This window comes from Anomaloglossus baeobatrachus, chromosome 1 (assembly GCF_048569485.1).
Source record: "Anomaloglossus baeobatrachus isolate aAnoBae1 chromosome 1, aAnoBae1.hap1, whole genome shotgun sequence".
NCBI classification, from domain to species: Eukaryota; Metazoa; Chordata; class Amphibia; order Anura; family Aromobatidae; genus Anomaloglossus; species Anomaloglossus baeobatrachus.
In genome coordinates this window covers 471,212,634-471,234,066 of record NC_134353.1, presented here as the reverse complement: position 1 = coordinate 471,234,066, position 21,433 = coordinate 471,212,634, and the positions used below count along the sequence as shown (strand labels likewise).

General features: G+C 48.3%; 1 protein-coding gene across 1 annotated transcript in view; it reads right to left on the bottom strand.

The window, feature by feature from the left end:
- Nucleotides 1-20,882, bottom strand: part of MAP1S (microtubule associated protein 1S) — a 79,226-nt gene extending 58,344 nt beyond the window's left edge. Inside the window, exon 1 of the mRNA XM_075314755.1 lies at nt 20,713-20,882. Within this exon, the coding sequence (XP_075170870.1) occupies nt 20,713-20,827 (115 nt within the window). The 5' untranslated portion in view covers nt 20,828-20,882. The remainder of the gene's footprint in view (nt 1-20,712) is intronic.
- Between the last annotated feature and the right edge of the window lie 551 nt (nt 20,883-21,433).

Sequence of the window (21,433 nt, the reverse complement as noted above, 5' to 3'; positions counted from 1 at the left end):
ACGAAACTTTTCCTGCTCCGCAGCCGCCTCTTCTGCTGAAGGGGCTGGGGGAGAAATATCCAACAGCCTATTGATGGCTGAGATAAGGTCGTTTACCATGGCATCCCCATCCGGGGTATCCAGGTTGAGAGGGGTTCCAGGAGTGGATTCCTGATCACTCTCATCAGACACATCACAGGGAGACTGATTGCGCTGAGACCCTGAGCAGTGTGAAGACGTCGAGGGTCTTTCCCAGCGAGCTCGCTTAGGGTGGCTGGGGCCATCATCTGAGTCATAATCCTCGGCCTGTGAAGCCGGGGACCCCCCTGTGGGCTGGATACATTCCAAGTAAGGGGGACCTGAGGACAGAGGCCTCGCCGTGCCCAGAGACTGCGTCCCATGCATAGATTGCAAGGTTTCAAGGATTCTTGCCATAGACACAGACATATTATCTGCAAAAACTGCAAAGTCCGTCCCTGTCACCGGGGCAGAACTTACAAGCGTCTCAGCCTGGGTCGCTACCTCTCCTGACTCCGGCTGGCGAAGCAGCACCGGGTCGGAGCATTGCACACAATGGGGGTCATCGGAGCCTGCTGGTAGATTAGCCCCACATGCAGCACACGCAGTATACACAGCCCTTTTTGCCTTGGCCGCCTTGCGTTTTGAGGATGACATGTTGCTGCTTCCACAGAGCGATCTGGGATATGCAGCCAGAAGCGCACCTCACAGTGCAAGAAATACAATATCTATATATCTGTACCCAGTACACTGATACACAGTGAGGCACTAGAGGGACCAGCACAGAAAAATCGCTTACCGCCCGCTTAAAAAGCGGGTGTGTGGTCGCCAGATAGCCCCTAGTCCAGGTCTCCCAGAGCCTTGCGTCCTTCCTCCAGCCAGGCATGCATGTAATGGCTGCCGGCGTCTCGAGAGAGGAAGGGGGGCGGGCCCTGGGCGTTCCTGGCCAAGAGCGGGAAGCCTGCTTCCCTCTGTGCCAAGTGAGAGGGCTGGAGCATGTAAATCAGGCTCCAGCCCTCGTCGCTGCTAGCGAACAGCGTCTCTCCCCTACCCTGAATGACAGGGTGGGGGCGGGAACGAAACGGAGCTGCCGGCGTCCTAGGCCCAAAAAGCCGGGGACTAAATTTATAACCGCCGCCGCCGTAAAAGCGCGGACGGCGGATCCCCGGCGCACCACAAGTCACAGCAGCGCCGCCCGGTCCAGAGGGGGTCGGCGCTGCGTTCCCATACACAAAAAAGTCCCCCAGTAATCTGTAGGGACACCAACTCCACGTTGCGGTCCCCGGCGCACTACAACACCCAGCCAGCCCGGAGTGTGTCTGTGCCTGCCGGGGACACAGAGTACCTGTATGATGCAGGGCCTGTCCCTGATCGTACTCCTGCTCCGTCTCCATCAGGTTCTAATGGGTCTGTGGATGGAGCCCGGCATCAGAGCTGAGAGGCCGGCAGGATCCCACTTCCACAGAGCCCTACCAGGGGATGTGGAAGGAAAACAGCATGTCAGGCTCCAGCCCTGTACCAGCAATAGGTACCTCAACCTTACAACACCATCCAGGGGTGAGAAGGGAGCATGCTGGGGACACTATATGTGTCCTCTTTTCTTCCATCCGAAACAGTCAGCAGCTACTGCTGACTAAAATCTGTGGAGCTATGCATGGAATGTCTGACCTCCTTCGCACACAAAGCTAAAACTGGAGAACCCGTGATACCACGGGGGGGGGTATAGCCAGAGGGGGAGGGGCCTTGCACTTTTAATGTAGTGCTTTGTGTGGCCTCCAGAGGGCAGTAGCTATACCCCAATCGTCTGGGTCTCCCAATAGAGCGCTGAAGAAAGGTGCTTTGTCTTATTTCAAATAAAGGATTTTTTGGGTGTTTTTTCAATTTACAGATTAGTGATGGAGGGGGGGGGGGGGGCGGCTTAGTGGCAGCTAGCCCCAGAGCTGCCATTAATTCCTTATTATCCAGACTGCCATTGCACCAGGACAATTGGAAAGAGCTGGGTAAAGTGCTGGGATTGTCACATCTAATGGATGCAGCAATGCTAGGCAGCTGCAGGCTGCTTACAGACCAGAAATGAATACCCATAAAAATAAATAACTATTAGTAATCAATTAAAAACTTCCAATCAGACAAAACATCAAAACATACAAAAGTGCATGTAGTGTGAAGGTGCACACAGTGGCCAGGTGTAGGAAGGCTTATAGAGGGGTCTGAGGGAGGTATAAATGATTGATGTAATATGGACCAAAAGGGGTATATCTGTCCCTTTTCTGTGTCCTACCTACCAATGGGGCTTTAAGCACCCTAGATTTGTGGTGCCCCATTCCACGGCGGCTCGCCCTCACTGCTCCTAACTACCTGATTGCACTTCTGTATCTTGGTGGCTATTCAAAGTGCAATAAAATCAGCACAGTATTGCCAGACAGCAACATTTATACAAAGATTAATAAAGATATCAGACCACAGTATGTAGATCTAAAAAGAAGCAATAGCTATGTCTCAGGCTGGGGACAGCAAATGTCAAAAATGGTCAGTACCTGCAGCACCCCCCCTTCTCTAATAGTAAATAGATATAGTAGAAGAGGTCAACACTTCTCAGGACTGACTAATATCCGTATAGATAATAGGTACAAAGAGACAGTTGCTACTGTGTGTTAGGGTACCGTCACACTTTAGCGACGCAGCAGCGATCCCACCAGCGATCTGACCTGGTCAGGATCGCTGCTGCATCGCTACATGGTCGCTGGTGAGCTGTCAAACAGGCAGATCTCACCAGCGACCAGTGACCAGCCCCCAGCCAGCAGCGACGTGCAAGCGACGCTGCGCTTGCACAGAGCCGGCGTCTGGAAGCTGCGGACACTGGTAACTAAGGTAAACATCGGGTATGGTTACCCGATGTTTACCTTAGTTACCAGCGCACACCGCTTAGCTTAGCGTGTGCAGGGAGCAGGAGCCGGCACTGGCAGCGTGAGAGCTGCGGAGGCTGGTAACGAAGGTAAATATCGGGTAACCACCTTGGTTACCCGATGTTTACCTTGGTTACAGCTTACTGCAGGCTGTCAGATGCCGGCTCCTGCTCCCTGCACATTCAGGATTGTTGCTCTCTTGCTGTCACACACAGCGATGTGTGCTTATCAGCAGGAGAGCAACAATAAAAAACGAACCAGGGCTGTGTGTAACGAGCAGCGATCTCACAGCAGGGGCCAGATCGCTGCTCAGTGTCACACACAGCGAGATTGCTAATGAGGTCACTGCTGCTTCCCAAAAACCGTGACTCAGCAGCGATCTCAGTAGCGATCTCGCTGTGTGTGAAGTACCCCTTAGAGGTATCATAGGGAATGAAAAACCTAAGCCAGTGCTCCACTGGGTATCCTACTTTATTTACAGCACCCCCCCTCCTCTAACAAAACATAGATATAGTAGAAGAGGTCAACAATTCTCAGGACTGACTAATGTCCGTATAAATAACACACACACAAAGACAGTTGCTACTGTGTATTACAGATATCATAGGGTACGAAAGAAGCCATAACCAGTGATCCACTGGGTATCAATAATATTGTTATTTCCCTGCTGCTGACCAAACCCCAGTTATTAGTGGGGGGGTGAAACACGTTGGGTGAACGATGGGAGAATATATATACTACATGAGACAGCACCAGTTTGTGTAATTAAAGAAGGGAGAATCCTTGTAACTAACCATATTGTAGTCTAGGAGGATTACCAACAAAAAAAAAAAAAAAAAAAAGTTATCCCCTCGAAAAAGCGCCTTGCGAAACGGACGTCGGGGCCTCCACCCGCCACTACTCTCCACACCTCCTCCACTCCTCCATCAGGTATTTGGCCATAATCTTGTAATTTATTATTTGTGTTTGTGACGGTGATTGATTCCATACTGCACCCATGCTGATTCCACACGGTCTGATTCTACCACCATTACTATAGCCTATTATGTGCAGAGTTACCATTTTATTTGCCATTTTGGCACCCTGCTTCACAGTCAATGTAAGCTCTGCTATACTTGGTTTCATTTACCCTGCAGATGTTACATGTAGACTCCTGCATGTTACGGTGGTATATACCTCATATTCAATTTCTCCCCTTTGGTATTCCCTGTTTCACAGGTTTAAACATCTGGGCTACTCATGCATGTTATGGTGGTATACAGCTTATATTTAATATCTCCCCTTTGGTATTCCGTTTCACAGGCTTATACATCTGGGCTAGTTATGACTCTCCTCTAGGCACCCTCTCTTATATAACCCTTGAAAAAAAATATATAGTTTTTGTTGGTATACACGTCACATATACGGTAATATCTTCCCTTTGGTATTCCCTGTTTACAGGCTTATACATCTGGGCTACACATTTTTTTACTCCAAGGTGTCCCCTGTTCTATAACTGGTCAAATTGCCTCTCCCTTAGGTTTTCCCTGTTATATAGACCTGTATAAATCGGTTCACACATTTACATACTTTGTGATTTTCCCTGGGTTTCCCTGTTCTATAGGCCATTTGACCTGGATTATTATCCAACAAGGGATTATTAATACCTTTGGGTATCCCCACGTTACACAGGCCTTTTAACTTGGGTAATATTTTTTGACCCTATGTGCCCCCTTACTGTCATAATTTGTCAAATCTTTTGCTCCTCAGGGGCTATCCATCTTACCTCTTTTTGGCCATTGACCTGCATACAACTGTCACCTCATACTCTGTGGCATTTATACTCTGCTGTTTTCATGGACTTCATTGATTTTTGATTTCTTATCTATTTATTCTGATCCATGTCAAACATAGTATCATAATACCCTACAGTGGTGGTATGGGTACTTTTTGTTACATCATGTCTCCATTTTTATTGTTCAGTCCTTCCACACCACTGACCATTATGCCTCGTCTTGCGGATTTGTTCTGACAAATAATTTTTGATATTTCTATACTGTATTTTATTCCATCTAATAAAAATTATAATATTTTGTATACAATTTTGTGCCTTTTCTTCCTTGTCCTCTGTTTGCAATGCTTTCCTATGAAGTTGGCACCATTCCTGGGGGGATACTACATACCTATTCCCCCAGTGTATATAGTTTCACACCTGCGTTGAACGGGATCCGTAGCATTGCATGACGCATGCAACGGATGCGTTGCATATAGTGGCACAACGGATGCTACAGATCGTACAAAATAACGCAGTCCGTTGTATTTTTCTTTCCTTGACTTTACACATCTGAGCATGCGCAGTTGTGTAAAGTCAGGTGCGTTAACGGAATCCGTCAAATGACGCATTCTAACGGAATCCGCCACCATAGGCGTCCATTATAAAAACAACGGACGCCAAACGGATCCCTGCAGATTGCGTTTTTTTGATACTCCGCCAAGCGCAGAAAAATGCTACATGCAGCGTTCCATCCGCCCGACGCAGCGTCAAAATAACGACGCTGCGTCGTCCAGCGGATGCAACGTCCATATAAGTCTATGGAGAATAGCGCAGTGCGTTAACGGACTGCGCTATTCTCCATAGTGACGGACTGGGCTGAATGCAAGTGTGAAACTAGCCTAAGCCATGCACTTTGTTTATAAAATTTATCTTGGCTGGGTATCAAAATTGGGAGGAGGGAAACCGCATGCTTTTTAATTATTTTAATAATTTAAAAAAAAATCTGCATGCGGTTCCTCTTTGATACACAGACAAAATAAGCACACGGCTGGGGGTGAGGGCTGCAGCCTGTAGCCATATGCTTTATCTGTGCTGGGCATCATAATATTATCATCATACATTTTTACTGTAAGATATAGACCAGCATACAGGGTCTGGATTGGAAGCACCAGACACTGTCACTCAGCGTAGGGGTGCATCTGACTGCAACCAATCACAGATGCCGGTAGACGGGGAATGCAGTGAATATGTATGAGGCTAATGAGTGGCCCCTGAAGCAGAATGAGCTGCCACACGAGCAGTTATTTTACACCCGCGCTGGTAGCTTGGTAAGTTAAGGTCGCTTTATTAAATTTTTTTCTTTCATTTTTCCTTTACACGAGCGCTGGATTCGGCACTCCGGTACACTTGAATCTGCGTGGGTCGGACTTTATAGTCCGGGTCCGCCCATCACTATTTTTCACCCACTGAATGAAAAAAAAAAAAAGAAAAAAAACCCCCAAAACTTTATTTTCAAAAACACATTGAGAACGCATGCGTTTTTGTCCCTAGGCTGCGTTTTTAGATGAGGTTAGATGAGTTCATTACCTGCTGTGACGATCTCCTGTACTCCTGACGTCAGCACTGTCACTGCCTTCTATGCCCGCCGCGTTCTCAGCAGTATCGCGGGAGCCTGTGACGTCACTGCTAGTGACAGTCTCAGGCCGCCCACGAGACGTGATGTGAACGCTGACGTCAGGAGAACAGATCGTCACAGCAGGTAATGATCTCATCTAACCTCCTGAGAGCAGCGCTAGTTATGCCCGCAGTGCAGGGTGAGAAGCTGCTGATACTGCAGTGCGGGCAGACACTGACAGTGCTGTGCGGGCAGCCGCGGGGCTGGCAGGGAGCGGGACACAGACTGCACGGGCACCCGAAGGTCACACGGAAGTGCTTCCGTGCGGCTTCCAAGGATTTTGCGGGGCCTATTGACTTGTATTGAGTCACGGTCTGTTATTACGGAACAGAATAGGACATGTTCCATAACAACAGAACGGACATACGGCATCTGATGTGTTCTTTTGTAGGATCGGATGCACACTGAAGTGCTACAGTGCCATCCGATCCTACACAAAAGACATTGAAAAGATGGTCCTGTCCGTGGGTCCGCAAAAAACAAGGAACTGATGAGGACAGACGGAACGGTCATTTAACGAGCCCATAATGACAAAACTTCCTTGGAAAATGCAGGGCAGTGATGAACATTATGTCACGAAAAACGTAAAATAACGTTAGAATAACGCAGGAAAACGCAATGAAACGCACAGAATTTACTACTTGTGTTCTTCCCTGCGCTATTTCATGATTACATTACAGTCAATGGAGTGAATAACGCAGTTAGCTGCAGAAAAGAAGTGACATGCTCATTCTTTTTCTTAATAAAATCTACTAAAAGAATTTTCTTAAGAAAAAAAAAAAAAAAAACTGCGCACAGCTAATTTTTTTTGCATAGGTTTTGCTGGAGAATGTCTGCAGAAAGGTTAACCATTTTCTCAAGAAATTTCTGCAGAAAAAACGCATAAAAACGCAGTGTGTGAACAAGGCCTTAGGTTCATTATTGACGCAGTAGTCCAGTGATACATCATTGTTGTTGCAACAAGTAAAGGGCCCAAACTTCGGTTTCTCTGCTCTTAATGATAAGGTAACCCGGACTTGCTCCCTTTAGATGCAAAGAAAAGATCACCTCTCCTTTCACTGATAAAGCATTGTACTTCTTACATATTCAGCAAATGTAAAGGCCACTTCACACACAACGAGATCGCTAACGACATAGTTGCTACGTCACAGTTTCTGTGATGAAACAACGACTTCACCAGCGATCTTGTTATGTTTGACACGTACCAACGATCCGCCCCCTGCTGTGAGATATTTGGTCGTTGCTGAATGTCCTGGGCCATTTTTTGCTCGTTGGAGTCCTGCTGGGCAGGATGGATCTGTATGTTTGACACCTACCAACGATCTCGTTAACGACCTAGATGAGAACTTTGCGTCACCTTTTCCGCGCCCCCTCTGCACCGATTGGTTGGCGCTGAGAACAGTACTGCGTTCTGATTGGGTATCGCTTCATGCTGTGTTCCTTTTTGAGCCTTGCTTTGAGGATAGAACCTGCGACTACACCCGGATTCATTCGTACTTTGTTCTCGATTGCTTGCTTGCTTTTCGGATTGAAGCTGAAGTCGCAGGTTCTATCCTCAAAGCAAGGCTCAAAAAGGGACAAAGGATGAAGCAATACAAAGTTGCCTTCTAGGCCGCCCGCCTAATCAGAACGCAGTATTGGCCACCAATCGGAGCAGAGGGGTATGGAAAAGGCGACGCATATGCATGCCTACATGGCTCACAGCGTCAAACACTACGCCCCTATTCGAGGTCGGAATCGTTACATAGCTCCTGTGTGACAGGGTCCCAACGACCAACGAGATAGTTACACAGGTCGCTGCATCGTTACTAAAGTTGTTAGGAAAATGACTGTGTGACATCTCACCAACGATTTAACAACGATCCGGAAACTGTGCAATCTTAACGATCTCGTTATGTGTGACTGGATCTTAAGGTGGTGTCACACACAGCGACGGCGCTGCTACGTCACCATTTTCTGTGACGTAGCAGCGACGTCCCGTCGCTGTCGCTGTGTGTGACATCCAGCAACGAGCTGGCCCCTGCTGTGAGGTCGCCGCTCGTTGCTGAATGTCCTGCTTCATTTTTTGCTCGTTGCTCTCCCGCTGTGAAGCACACATCGCTGTGTAAGAGAGCGACGAACTGAAGCGAGCAGGGAGCCAGCTTCTGGCAGCCTGTGGTAAGCTGTAACCAAGGTAAACATCGGGTAACCAAGGGAAGCCCTTTCCTTGGTTAACCAATATTTACCTCAGTTACCAAGCGCAGCACCGCTTCCACCCGTCTCTGCTGGCTGGGGGCTGGTCACTGGTGAGATCTGCCTGTTTGACAGCTCACCAGCGACCATGTAACGACACAGCAGCGATCCTGATGTCAAGTCGCCCGTCGTGATCGCTGCTGCGTCGCCATGTGTGAACCCAGCATTAAGGCATCTACTTTATCTACCTTCTGTCCCTCATGGCTATCTCTGAAGATAGAGCCCTTATCAATAGATCAGGCTGTCTGAACACTTTATAGATAGCTACCAGCCAACAATCTTCCTGACATTCTCCACTATAAATATTTGGCTCAGGTAAGTGTGTACCTAAAGAAACTCACCTCATTGGAGAGCCACATATAACGTAGGGGTAGATTCCAGTGATGTGTCACAGACAGGCCTACTTGCTGTAGTTTTGATAAAACACTTAGCAGGAAATATAGTTAAAAAGACTAGTAAACCAGCTGACATTTAGGGGTGCTTCACACACAGCGAGATCGCTGCCGAGATCGCTGCTGAGTCACGCTTTTTGTGACGCAGCAGTGACCTCATTAGCGATCTCGCTGTGTGTGACACTGAGCAGCGATCTGGCCCCTGCTGCGAGATCGCTGCTCGTTACACACAGCCCTGGTTCGTTTTCTTCAAAGCCGCTCTCCTGCTGTGACACACAGATCGCTGTGTGTGACAGCAAGAGAGCGACAAATGAAGCAAGCAGGGAGCAGGAGCCGGCGTCTGACAGCTGAGGTAAGCTGTATCCAAGATAAACATCGGGTAACCAAGGTGGTTACCCGATATTTACCTTAGTTACCAGCCTCTGCAGCTCTCACGCTGCCTGTGCTGCCGGCTCCGGCTCTCTGCACATGTAGCTGCATTACACATCGGGTTAATTAACCCGATGTGTACTGTAGCTAGGAGAGCAAGGAGCCAGCGCTCAGTGTGCGCGGCTCCCTGCTCCCTGCTCACACTGGTAACTAATGTAAACATCGGGTAACCATACCCGATGTTTACCTTAGTTACCAGTCTCCGCAGCTTCCAGACGGCGGCTCCGTGCAAGCGCAGCGTCGCTTGCACGTCGCTGCTGGCTGGGGGCTGTTCACTGGTCGCTGGTGAGATCTGCCTGTTTGACAGCTCACCAGCGACCATGTAGCGATGCAGCAGCGATCCTGACCAGGTCAGATCGCTGGTCGGATCGCTGCTGCATCGCTAAGTGTGAAGGTACCCTTACACCTTCATATTAATGAGCTCTATATAATCCTGCTCCCACCAGTGATTTGGCAGCTTTCTGAGTACACTGTGCATAGGTAAAAAACGGTTAAATCAGTGGTATGGGAGGGGTTATACACAGCTAAGCATTCAGAGAACTGGTAGATATACAGCAGGTAAAACAGTGATTTTGCCAAAACTACAGCAGGCAGCCCAGTGAGTGGCATCACTGGAATCAAGTGACAGACTAATTTGCCTCCAGACACCTCTAGCATTAGCCTATATTCACTGACAAAAGGTTTTCTTCCTTTTCCGACATCTGCTGTCAGAATATGGACGGTATAAAAAGAGATTTCTGAAGTTGTTTTTTTTTTACCCAATTAAATGGGGAAAAATACTGGTAAAAACATGCATATTTAGCTAGCATTTGTGCCATCACTCTGCAAATAGTCAACGTGTGCACAGACCCTATTTGAGCACAGCAATCCGGTCACGTTCGCTCAAGGTTTTCACACTACCTTCCTTCATACGAAGTGGTCTAAATCCAGAGCGCTGACCATCAGTGATGAGATGACAGCTCAAAGTAGAAGGCAACCTACGAGATTCCACACACCAACTATGGGACGTTGGGAACAATTCCAACTAACAGGATTCCTGAGGACACCGGAAGAGTGCTGCTGGGAAGAAGCCACCTCACGACCATAGTGAGAACAAGATTGTATTAGACCCAAGCTGTGCTTTACACAAGACCTAACAGAATAGACAATTCTAGCGTGTACTACAAACTAAAATAAGGCCATTTATGACTGCAGAAACTTGCAAGTGAGCCACGGAAATATGCCAAGTAGAAAAGGCTCACTATGCGGAGACGTGTAGTAGGACAGATGGTGGAAACTTCTGGTAATCCATTACTAATGTGCAGGTTTGATTTCTCAGAGTATGCTTATTAAGCACATGAGTTCATAAGCTAAAATATACAACTATAAAACCTTTGTCTCCTCATCGGGGCCACAATCCACCATATGAGAAAGGAGTTTTGAATAGTAGCCAAGTGCAGGGTGTTTACCCCCACGCTTCCCGGATAAGCCGAGCGGCTGGCACCTAGCTCCAAGATAAGCCAGCCTGGCACCAAGTCTACAATATTCTCTACAGTCATTACAGCTACATTGTATAATCATGTAATGCAAAGGAGATTGAGACAACACAGCAAGTCGCATCAGACAACATGCAAATCTTTCCCCAAAATCGCATATATCCCTTCACAACAGGCAGATTTTCCACTTTCCGTTTGTTTTTTGCCATTCTTCTGAGAGACGTAACTTTTTTTATCTTTCAGTCAATCTTGCCATATGAGGGCTTGTTTTTTGTGGAACGAGTTTTACTTTTAAATGAAATCATGAGTTTTACCATATGGTGTACTGGAAAACTGCAACAAAAATCCAAATGCAGAAAAATTTAAAAAAAAGTGTGATAGCACTATTGTTTTTGAGATTTTATTCACAGTGTTCACTATATGGAAAAACTGATGTGTTGGTGTGATGCCTCAGGTTGGTGCGAGTTTGTAGACACCAAAGATGAATAGATTTACATTTATCTAAGGGGGTTAAAAAGAAAAAAAATGTAAAGTTTGTCTGAAAAAAGTAGCATATGTTTTGCGCCATTTTCCACGACCCGTATTCTCATTTTTCAGGATCTGGGGCTCAGTGATTGCTTATTTTTTGTGTCTTGAGCTGACGTTTTTAATGGTATCATTTTTGCGCAGATGCTAGGTTTTCATCGCCTACTGCATTTTGCGCAAAATTTGAGGCGACCAAAAAACTATTTTGGCATTTGGAATTTTTTTGCCGCTACGCAGTTTACTGATCAGATTAAATGATTTTAGATTGGGCTTTTCAGAATGTGGCAATACCAAATGTGTATATTTTTTATTCTTTAACCCTTTAAATTTTCAATGGGGCGAATGTGGGGAGATCTGAACTTTTATTTTTTCTTTTACTAGTGTCCCTAGTGGGCTATAACAATCTGCTGTCTGATCGCTCATTTATTTCTCCCGATCAGAGCAGCACCGCTTAGAGCGGGAGAAATGATCATCTCTTGTAACAGCCAGTACTTGGCAGGTTTTTTTTTTTTTACAGGACCTTAGGCATGTGAGCACAGGAGTAATCACATGACCCTGTGCTACCATGACAACCACCGGATCCACATGACCTTGTTACTTGACTTCCGGTGGAGGCCTGTTAGTAAAGTTATAGCGCGATCGCTATTATAACGGCGCTGTCACATATTGACAGCGCCATTTAAGGGGTTAAAAGGTACGGGCGGATAGAAGGCACACGTCAGCTGTACAAATCAGCTGAGATGTGTGCTGATCTCCCCCGGCTGCCGGCAGCAGCAGGATGAGATTAAGGCTGGAAACACATCTATGCGAGTAAAATCGGTCCGACTGGGCTGAAAAATACTCGGCTGATTTTAGTTCACGTTAGGTGCGAGTGGAACGCAAGTGCGATGCATTTTGCTCGCGTGTGTGTCGCGTTTGCGATGCTAGTTTCATGCAACATCTTAATTATATAAAAGCTATTACACAAGTGTCATTTAATTTACCTTTGGGAATGTGCTGTCACATTCATCTGTTGAATATTTAATGAGCGAAGTTACTGCCACACTCGCAAATGTGAACACTGGTACGCGTGTGTGATCCTACTTTTAATCCCCTTCCATAGGAAATCATTGGGACAAATGGTGCAAGGAACTCGCAAAAAAGCAGCACGCTGCGATTTCTCTCTCAGTCCGATTTGGACTGAGAGGAAAAAAAAAAAAAAGAAAAAAAAAATCGCAGATGAGAGCTGAATCATTGACTAACATGTGTCCGATTCCAATGCGAGATTTTCTCGCATTGCTCTACTGCGAGAAACTCGCAAGTGAGAAGCCGGCCTAACACTGACCACTATGACATCATTTTACTGCCCGCAGTCATTAAGGGGATGAACAGCTTATACAGGGGTTTATATTAGTTACATAGGTTGAAAAAAAAGACCTAGGTCCATCTAGTTCAACCTTCCTCCACCAGTTCTACATTTGGTCACTAAGTCACTTATAACCAACAATGTTGTGTGTACTGAGGAAATCATCCAGCCCTTTTTTAAAAGCTGTTATAGTATCTGCCATTACTACCTCTTGTGGTAGGGCATTCCAGTCTGACTGCTCGTAGGCTGCTTTCACACCTCCGGTTTCTGCAATGCGGCACAATCCGGCACTTTGCAGGAAAATCGCAACCGTTTTTTTTTTTGCTGCCGGTTGCGTTTTTTCTGCATAGACTTTAATTAGTGCCGCATTGTGCCGCAAGGCCTTGCGTTCCATCCGGTTTTTGCCGCATGCGGCAGATTTAGCCGATGCGGCGGCCGGATGGAACGTTGCCTGGCACGTTTTTTCGTGCAGCAAAAAAAAAAAAAAACCACGCATCGCGCCGCATTCGGCCGATGCGGCGCATATTTCAATGCATGCCTATGGCGGCCGGATGCGGAAATAACCGCATCCGGCCGCCGCATGCGGTTTTTGCCACTGCGCATGCTCAGTAGCATGCCACAAGCGGCAAAAACCGGACTGGCCGCAAAGGAAAAACTTATGCAAAGGATGCGGTGTGTTCACCGCATCCGTTGCATAGCTTGCACAGCCGGATTGAGCCGCAGAGCTCAAGACGGATGTGTGAAAGCAGCCTAACTGTAAAGAACACTTTCCTATTTAGCTGTCGGAATCGCTTTTCTTCCACTCGCAGTGAATGCCCCCTGGTCCTTAGTATTGTCTTTGGAAGAAATAAGTCATGTGCCAGTCCTTTATATTGACCACACATGTATTTATACATATAAATGAGATCTCCTCTGAGACGTCTTTTTTCTAAGCTAAACATATCTAACTTTTTCAACCTGTCATCATATGGGAGGCCTTCCATTCCTTGTAGTAGTCTAGTTGCCGCCTTTGAACTAACTTCTGAATGTCCTTCTTAAAATGTGGAGCCCAAAACTGGATCCCATATTCCAGATGTGGCCTTACGTGTGATTTATAAGGGGCTAACAATACGTTGGGATCACGGGATCTAATCTCTCTTTATACACCCTAGAATCTTGTTTGCTTTAGCAGCTGCTTCTTGACATTGAGTGCTGCTGCTCAGCTTATTTGTAATGAGAATACCCAAGTCCTTCTCCTGTTCTGTAGTCCCGAGTTTACTTCCATTTAATGTATACGCAGTTATAGGATTACTCCGTCCTAGGTGCATTACTTTACATTTATCAACAATAAATCTCATTTGCACAAGGGACAACCCCTTCTGATTCCACTTGTTTCCCCATTTAAAATGGGAGGTATTCACCTCCCATTCTGGGGCTGTTGATAATCGCTGTTTGGGACTCACGTGATATTGTGACGTCACGAGAGGCCTGTGCCCAATTACCGCTGGCTTCTTTCCCGCCTTCGGACCAAATGAATTAATCAACAGGAAGTGAGAGCTCCGGCAACAGCCTGTTTATTGCTCATTTTGATCCGAAGGCGGGGAGAGAGAAGCCATCGGTGATTGGGCACAGGCCTTTCGTGACGTCATAACATCCTACCTTTTAATATACTTTGCAGCCACTGTTTTCTGCTATCCAGACACTTCGGCCAGGCTCCATCAGTTTTCTACCTGCCAGATTGCTCCAGTGTTTGCTGGGCGATCCATGTCACTTTCTCATTGCTTTCCATAGGTGAAAAAAAATGCTGCAAAAACACTGAAAATTTACATGCTGCAGGAAAAAAAAAAAAAAAATCTCCGTTCTCAAGTTCAGTCAGGAAAAAAAAAAAAAACAAAAAACAAATGTGCATAAGATTACTAACATCTCAAATTTGCCTGGTACTGTAAAAAGCAGCTTTTAATATGCATAAAATATGCTACAAAAAAAAAGTAGAAGAAAAAAAAATAAACACGTTGCACTTGAACAGAGCCTTACAGTGTAGAGCACTACTTACAGGAAAAGTCTTTATGGCCACAATTACCACAACACTTCCGAAGCCACAGAAGCAGGCAAGTCTGGCTTAGGCTGCATCACAAATCCATGTGATAACATCCAAGAGAAAAGGATAGTTTTCTCTCAGGTGACTCCATTTTTTCCCCACACCAAGGGAAAGACCCTATTTTAATTCAAATTTAAAAGTCCAATTTGCATTCATGTCACACGGATCCCCAGACTTTAATGGCAAATTATGAGCACCTGCGGTCACAGGTGGAGGGCTGTGGGAACCTCCAGCTGTGGGCAAGGCCAACCTGAGTGACCGCTCATCGTAGCTATCACTCTGCCTGAAGTCTATAGCGGGCGGTCATGTGCCATGATCGCGCACTGAAGACATCAGATGTAGCAGAGCTGGAATTGGTGGGGGAAGGAGGGGGGGTGGTTAATAAAAGGGTGAGAGGGTGGCTGGGGGGGGTCTCAGACGCCTCCCATTACTAATCTAGGGCTTAATGACAGCTGGGAGCGGACATTAACCCTTTATTACCCCAATTGCCACCGCCCAAGGCAGCCCAGTAAGCATGGGTCTTCCAAGCCTGAGAATACCAGCCACCAGCTGTAGGCTTTATCTTGGCTGGTTATCAAAACTGGGGGGGTGGGGTGGGGGGGAATGTGTTTCAATTTTTTTTATTTAAATACATTTTTTAAAAAAGCCACATGCAGTTCCTTTGATGCACAGCCAAGATAAGCATATCATGATATGAGAGGACCTTACCTCAATTTTTTATTTTTTTTTTATTTTTACTGTATGATATAGAACAGCATATTGTGATTGGAAGCGTCAAGACGCTGTCACTCAGCGTGGAGGTACGTCTAACTGCATCCAGACGCCGGTGGGCGGAGGAAGCAGCGAATATGTATAAGGCTTATGAGTGGCCCCATAATTGAATGAGTGGCCGCGGGAGCAGTTACTGGCATGCCGGTGACTAAGTATAGCCCCCTTGCTTTATTTTTTTTTTCTTACAGGAATGCTGGATTTGGATTTACAGTCCAGGTCTGCCCATCACTATTTTTTCAGCCAATGAATAATAATAATAATAAAAAAAAAAAAAAAAACGCATTGTCAAAAACGCATGTGTTTTTGGAAGTGGTTTTGGGCCACAGGCTGCAGCGTGCGGACATACCCTTATAGAGCTGCTCTCTGCAACCCTTTGCTGCAATTAGCCATTGGCGGGAGTCACTAGAAACACAAGCTCACACTCACATACCACTTGGCGGCTTTTTATGTGAATTGATTACAATTAGAGCTGGACGGACTAGCAAAAAAAACGGGATCGGCAGATACCTTCTCATTTTTTTTAAACATACGGTTCTGGTCCAAAATACAGTACCCATATAAGTCTATGGGAACCAGAATCCGGAGAATTAAAAAATGTTGGTAGAAGGGATAGCGGGATAGGAGCGCGTGCAGTGTACTCACTGAAGCTCCATCTCATGGCAGCAAGCTGCGTCTAGGTCACACATTCACTTCTAAAGCTGAGCGCATCTAGAGCGTGCACCAAGAGTAAAAGGTAGATGCTAGAATGTACAGGCTGCTTCTAGGTATGACAATTTGTCACATGGTAGGGGGCGTGTTCAAAATGCAGCCGGGCTTAAGTCCACGTGGGCATGGAGTTGTTTATAATTGAAGTGGGGGTCTGGGGGTAAGACCCCTAGATGGGGAAGTGAGAAGGATGAGAAGATCTCTGCGCCCACGATGTGTCCTCTGCTCAGCCTGAGCGGCCTGCTTCACGAGCTGCCCGCGATGTGTCCTCTTCTACTCAGCCTGAGCTGCCTGCTTCACGAGCTGCTCGCGATGTGTCTTCCTCTGCTCAGCCTGAGCAGCCTGCTTCATGATTCAGACAGCGCCTGTGATTAGTTGCAGGCAGACACTCACAGGCTGGGGGCACGTCTCACTGCAACCAATCAGAGGCCAGGCAAGCTGGCGGGGAAAGCAGTGCATATGTATGAGAAGTGATGAGCGGAGGCCGCAGGATCAGTGTACAGCTGTGACAGAGCCTCGGTAAGTATGAAGTGCTCGCTTCAGTCTTTTTTTTTTTTTTTTTAATTTCTCCAGTGCCAGATCTGGATCAAACACCCGAAATCCTGGGCCCAGCACTCAGGCAACTTTGAAACCACGCAGAATCCAGACTTTACAGTCCGGGTCCACCCATCACTAGTTACAATATAAGCTAACTTTTCCCAGACGTGCAGAGGGGCATAGCTTTCATCACCACCGAAGCCAACACTTCTACTTCACATGCTGAGCAGGACATAAAAAATAGTGATGTGTGCTAGCAGCGAAGCACCCCCAGGTTCCCCCCAGACTCCCGAGTACGCAGACATTGCCACCCTCGCTACTATGCTCAGTCTCCGAGTACGCAGACATTGCCACCCTCGCTACTATGCTCAGTCTCCCGAGTACGCAGACATTGCCACCCTCGCTACTATGCTCAGTCTCCCGAGTACGCAGACATTGCCACCCTCGCTACTATGCTCAGTCTCCCGAGTACGCAGACATTGCCACCCTCGCTACTATGCTCAGTCTCCCGAGTACGCAGACATTGCCACCCTCGCTACTATGCTCAGACTCCCGAGTGCGCAGACATTGCCATCCTCGCTACTATCCTCAGTCTCCCGAGTATACAGACATTGCCACCCTCACTGCTATCCTCAGTCTCCCGAGTATACAGACATTGCCACCCTCACTACTATCCCCAGACTCCCGAGTATACAGACATGGCCACCCTCGCTACTATCCCCAGTCTCCCGAGTATACAGACATTGCCACCCTCGCTACTATGCTCAGACTCCCGAGTGCGCAGACATTGCCATCCTCGCTACTATCCTCAGTCTCCCGAGTATACAGACATTGCCACCCTCACTACTATCCCAGTCTCCCGAGTATACAGACATTGCCACCCTCGCTACTATCCTCAGACTCCCGAGTATACAGACATTGCCACCCTCACTACTATCCCAGTCTCCCGAGTATACAGACATTGCCACCCTCGCTACTATCCCAGTCTCCCGAGTATACAGACATTGCCACCCTCGCTACTATCCCCAGACTCCCGAGTATACAGACATTGCCACCCTCGCTACTATCCCCAGTCTCCCGAGTATACAGACATTGCCACCCTCGCTACTATCCCCAGACTCCCGAGTACAGACATTGCCACCCTCACTACTATCCCCAGTCTCCCGAGTATACAGACATTGCCACCCTCGCTACTATCCCCAGACTCCCGAGTATACAGACATTGCCACCCTCACTACTATGCGCAGACTCCCGAGTATACAGACATTGCCACCCTCACTACTATGCGCAGACTCCCGAGTATACAGACATTGCCACCCTCGCTACTATCCCCAGTCTCCAGAGTATACAGACATTGCCACCCTCGCTACTATCCCCAGTCTCCAGAGTATACAGACATTGCCACCCTCGCTACTATCCCCAGTCTCCAGAGTATACAGACATTGCCACCCTCGCTATCCCAGTCTCCCGAGTATACAGACATTGCCACCCTCGCTACTATTCCCAGTCTCCCGAGTACACAGACATTGCCACCCTCACTACTATGCGCAGACTCCCGAGTATACAGACATTGCCACCCTTGCTACTATCCCCAGTCTCCAGAGTATACAGACATTGCCACCCTCGCTACTATCCCCAGTCTCCCGAGTATACAGACATTGCCACCCTTGCTACTATCCCAGTCTCCCGAGTATACAGACATTGCCACCCTCGCTACTATCCCCAGTCTCCCGAGTATACAGACATTGCCACCCTTGCTACTATCCCCAGACTCCCGAGTATACAGACATTGCCACCCTCGCTATCCCAGTCTCCCGAGTATACAGACATTGCCACCCTCGCTACTATCCCCAGTCTCCCGAGTATACAGACATTGCCACCCTCGCTATCCCAGTCTCCCGAGTATACAGACATTGCCACCCTCGCTACTATCCCCAGTCTCCCGAGTATACAGACATTGCCACCCTCGCTACTATCCCCAGTCTCCCGAGTATACAGACATTGCCACCCTCGCTACTATCCCCAGTCTCCCGAGTATACAGACATTGCCACCCTCGCTATCCCAGTCTCCCGAGTATACAGACATTGCCACCCTCGCTACTATCCCCAGTCTCCAGAGTATACAGACATTGCCACCCTCGCTACTATCCCCAGTCTCCAGAGTATACAGACATTGCCACCCTCGCTACTATCCCCAGTCTCCAGAGTATACAGACATTGCCACCCTCGCTACTATCCCCAGACTCCCGAGTATACAGACATTGCCACCCTCGCTACTATCCCAGTCTCCAGAGTATACAGACATTGCCACCCTCGCTACTATCCCCAGTCTCCAGAGTATACAGACATTGCCACCCTCGCTACTATCCCCAGACTCCCGAGTATACAGACATTGCCACCCTCGCTACTATCCCAGTCTCCCGAGTATACAGACATTGCCACCCTCGCTACTATCCCAGTCTCCAGAGTACACAGACATTGCCACCCTCGCTACTATCCCCAGTCTCCAGAGTATACAGACATTGCCACCCTCGCTACTATCCCCAGTCTCCCGAGTATACAGACATTGCCACCCTCGCTACTATCCCAGTCTCCCGAGTATACAGACATTGCCACCCTCGCTACTATCCCCAGTCTCCAGAGTATACAGACATTGCCACCCTCGCTACTATCCCCAGTCTCCCGAGTATACAGACATTGCCACCCTCGCTACTATCCCCAGACTCCCGAGTATACAGACATTGCCACCCTCGCTACTATCCCCAGTCTCCAGAGTATACAGACATTGCCACCCTCGCTACTATCCCCAGTCTCCCGAGTATACAGACATTGCCACCCTCGCTACTATCCCAGTCTCCCGAGTATACAGACATTGCCACCCTCGCTACTATCCCCAGTCTCCAGAGTATACAGACATTGCCACCCTCGCTACTATCCCCAGTCTCCAGAGTATACAGACATTGCCACCCTCGCTACTATCCCCAGTCTCCCGAGTATACAGACATTGCCACCCTCGCTACTATCCCAGTCTCCCGAGTATACAGACATTGCCACCCTCGCTACTATCCCCAGTCTCCAGAGTATACAGACATTGCCACCCTCGCTACTATCCCCAGTCTCCCGAGTATACAGACATTGCCACCCTCGCTACTATCCCCAGACTCCCGAGTATACAGACATTGCCACCCTCGCTACTATCCCCAGACTCCCGAGTATACAGACATTGCCACCCTCGCTACTATCCCAGTCTCCCGAGTATACAGACATTGCCACCCTCGCTACTATCCCCAGTCTCCAGAGTATACAGACATTGCCACCCTCGCTACTATCCCCAGACTCCCGAGTATACAGACATTGCCACCCTCGCTACTATCCCCAGTCTCCCGAGTATACAGACATTGCCACCCTCACTACTATGCGCAGACTCCCGAGTATACAGACATTGCCACCCTCGCTACTATCCCCAGTCTCCAGAGTATACAGACATTGCCACCCTCGCTACTATCCCAGTCTCCCGAGTATACAGACATTGCCACCCTCGCTACTATCCCCAGACTCCAGAGTATACAGACATTGCCACCCTCGCTACTATCCCCAGTCTCCAGAGTATACAGACATTGCCACCCTCGCTACTATCCCAGTCTCCCGAGTATACAGACATTGCCACCCTCGCTACTATCCCCAGTCTCCAGAGTATACAGACATTGCCACCCTCAGCGCCTCCTGCAGGGACCGCACATGATAACGGCGCACACAGAGCCCGCTGCTCCTGCACACCCTGATGCTGCAGAGCGCCTACAGACACATAACTACATGTCCTAGGGGGAGAGGGAGGAGGCGGCGGAGCCCGCATAACCGCACCAGTCACACCCGGCTCCACCCCGGCATCTCACCTCTCTTCAGCTCGCTCACCGCCCGTTTTACAAGGCCGGGTCCCCGACACATCTCTCCACACAACACCAGGCAGGAGCAGCACGGATACCCGGGACCCGCCCGAGGAGCCGCCATCTTGCATGTGACATCAACACGCAAAGCTAGACGAGGAATGAAGTCAGCGGCTGCCTGAGACCAGGACACGCCCACTAAAGCCTCGGCTCCGCCCCCTGGAGGCTGCCACACGCGACTCTCAGCTGCTCGGTGTCACCCTCGGGGCGGTCCCTGAGTAAACGGTCTGGCAGCGTGTTCACTACCCTGCCTCTGTGGTCGCTGAGGCTGCTGATCTGCGGCTTCATAGTGATGTCTACAGCTCATTACATGAGTGCTCTGTCAGAGCCAGGAGAATGTCTGTGTGTGGGAAGCAGTGTAGTGGTTGTGCGGTATATTACTGTGGGAGAGTCAGAGTGTGCACAGTAGTGTATTGTGGGTGTGTTAGACAATCATTTCTATATGTGTGTAACACCCCCAAAACAACAGACTAACGTTAGCTGAGCCCACTGATATAAACATATGAGGCACATGAGGGCTCTCAACCATCCAAGCAAGGCACATCAGGGCCCCCAACCCTCCCAGGTACATGAGGGCCCCCAATCCTCTCAGCCTGGAACATGAGGTCCTCCAACTCTGCTAGCCTGGTACATGAGGGCCCCCAACCCTCCCAGCCTGGTACATGAGGGC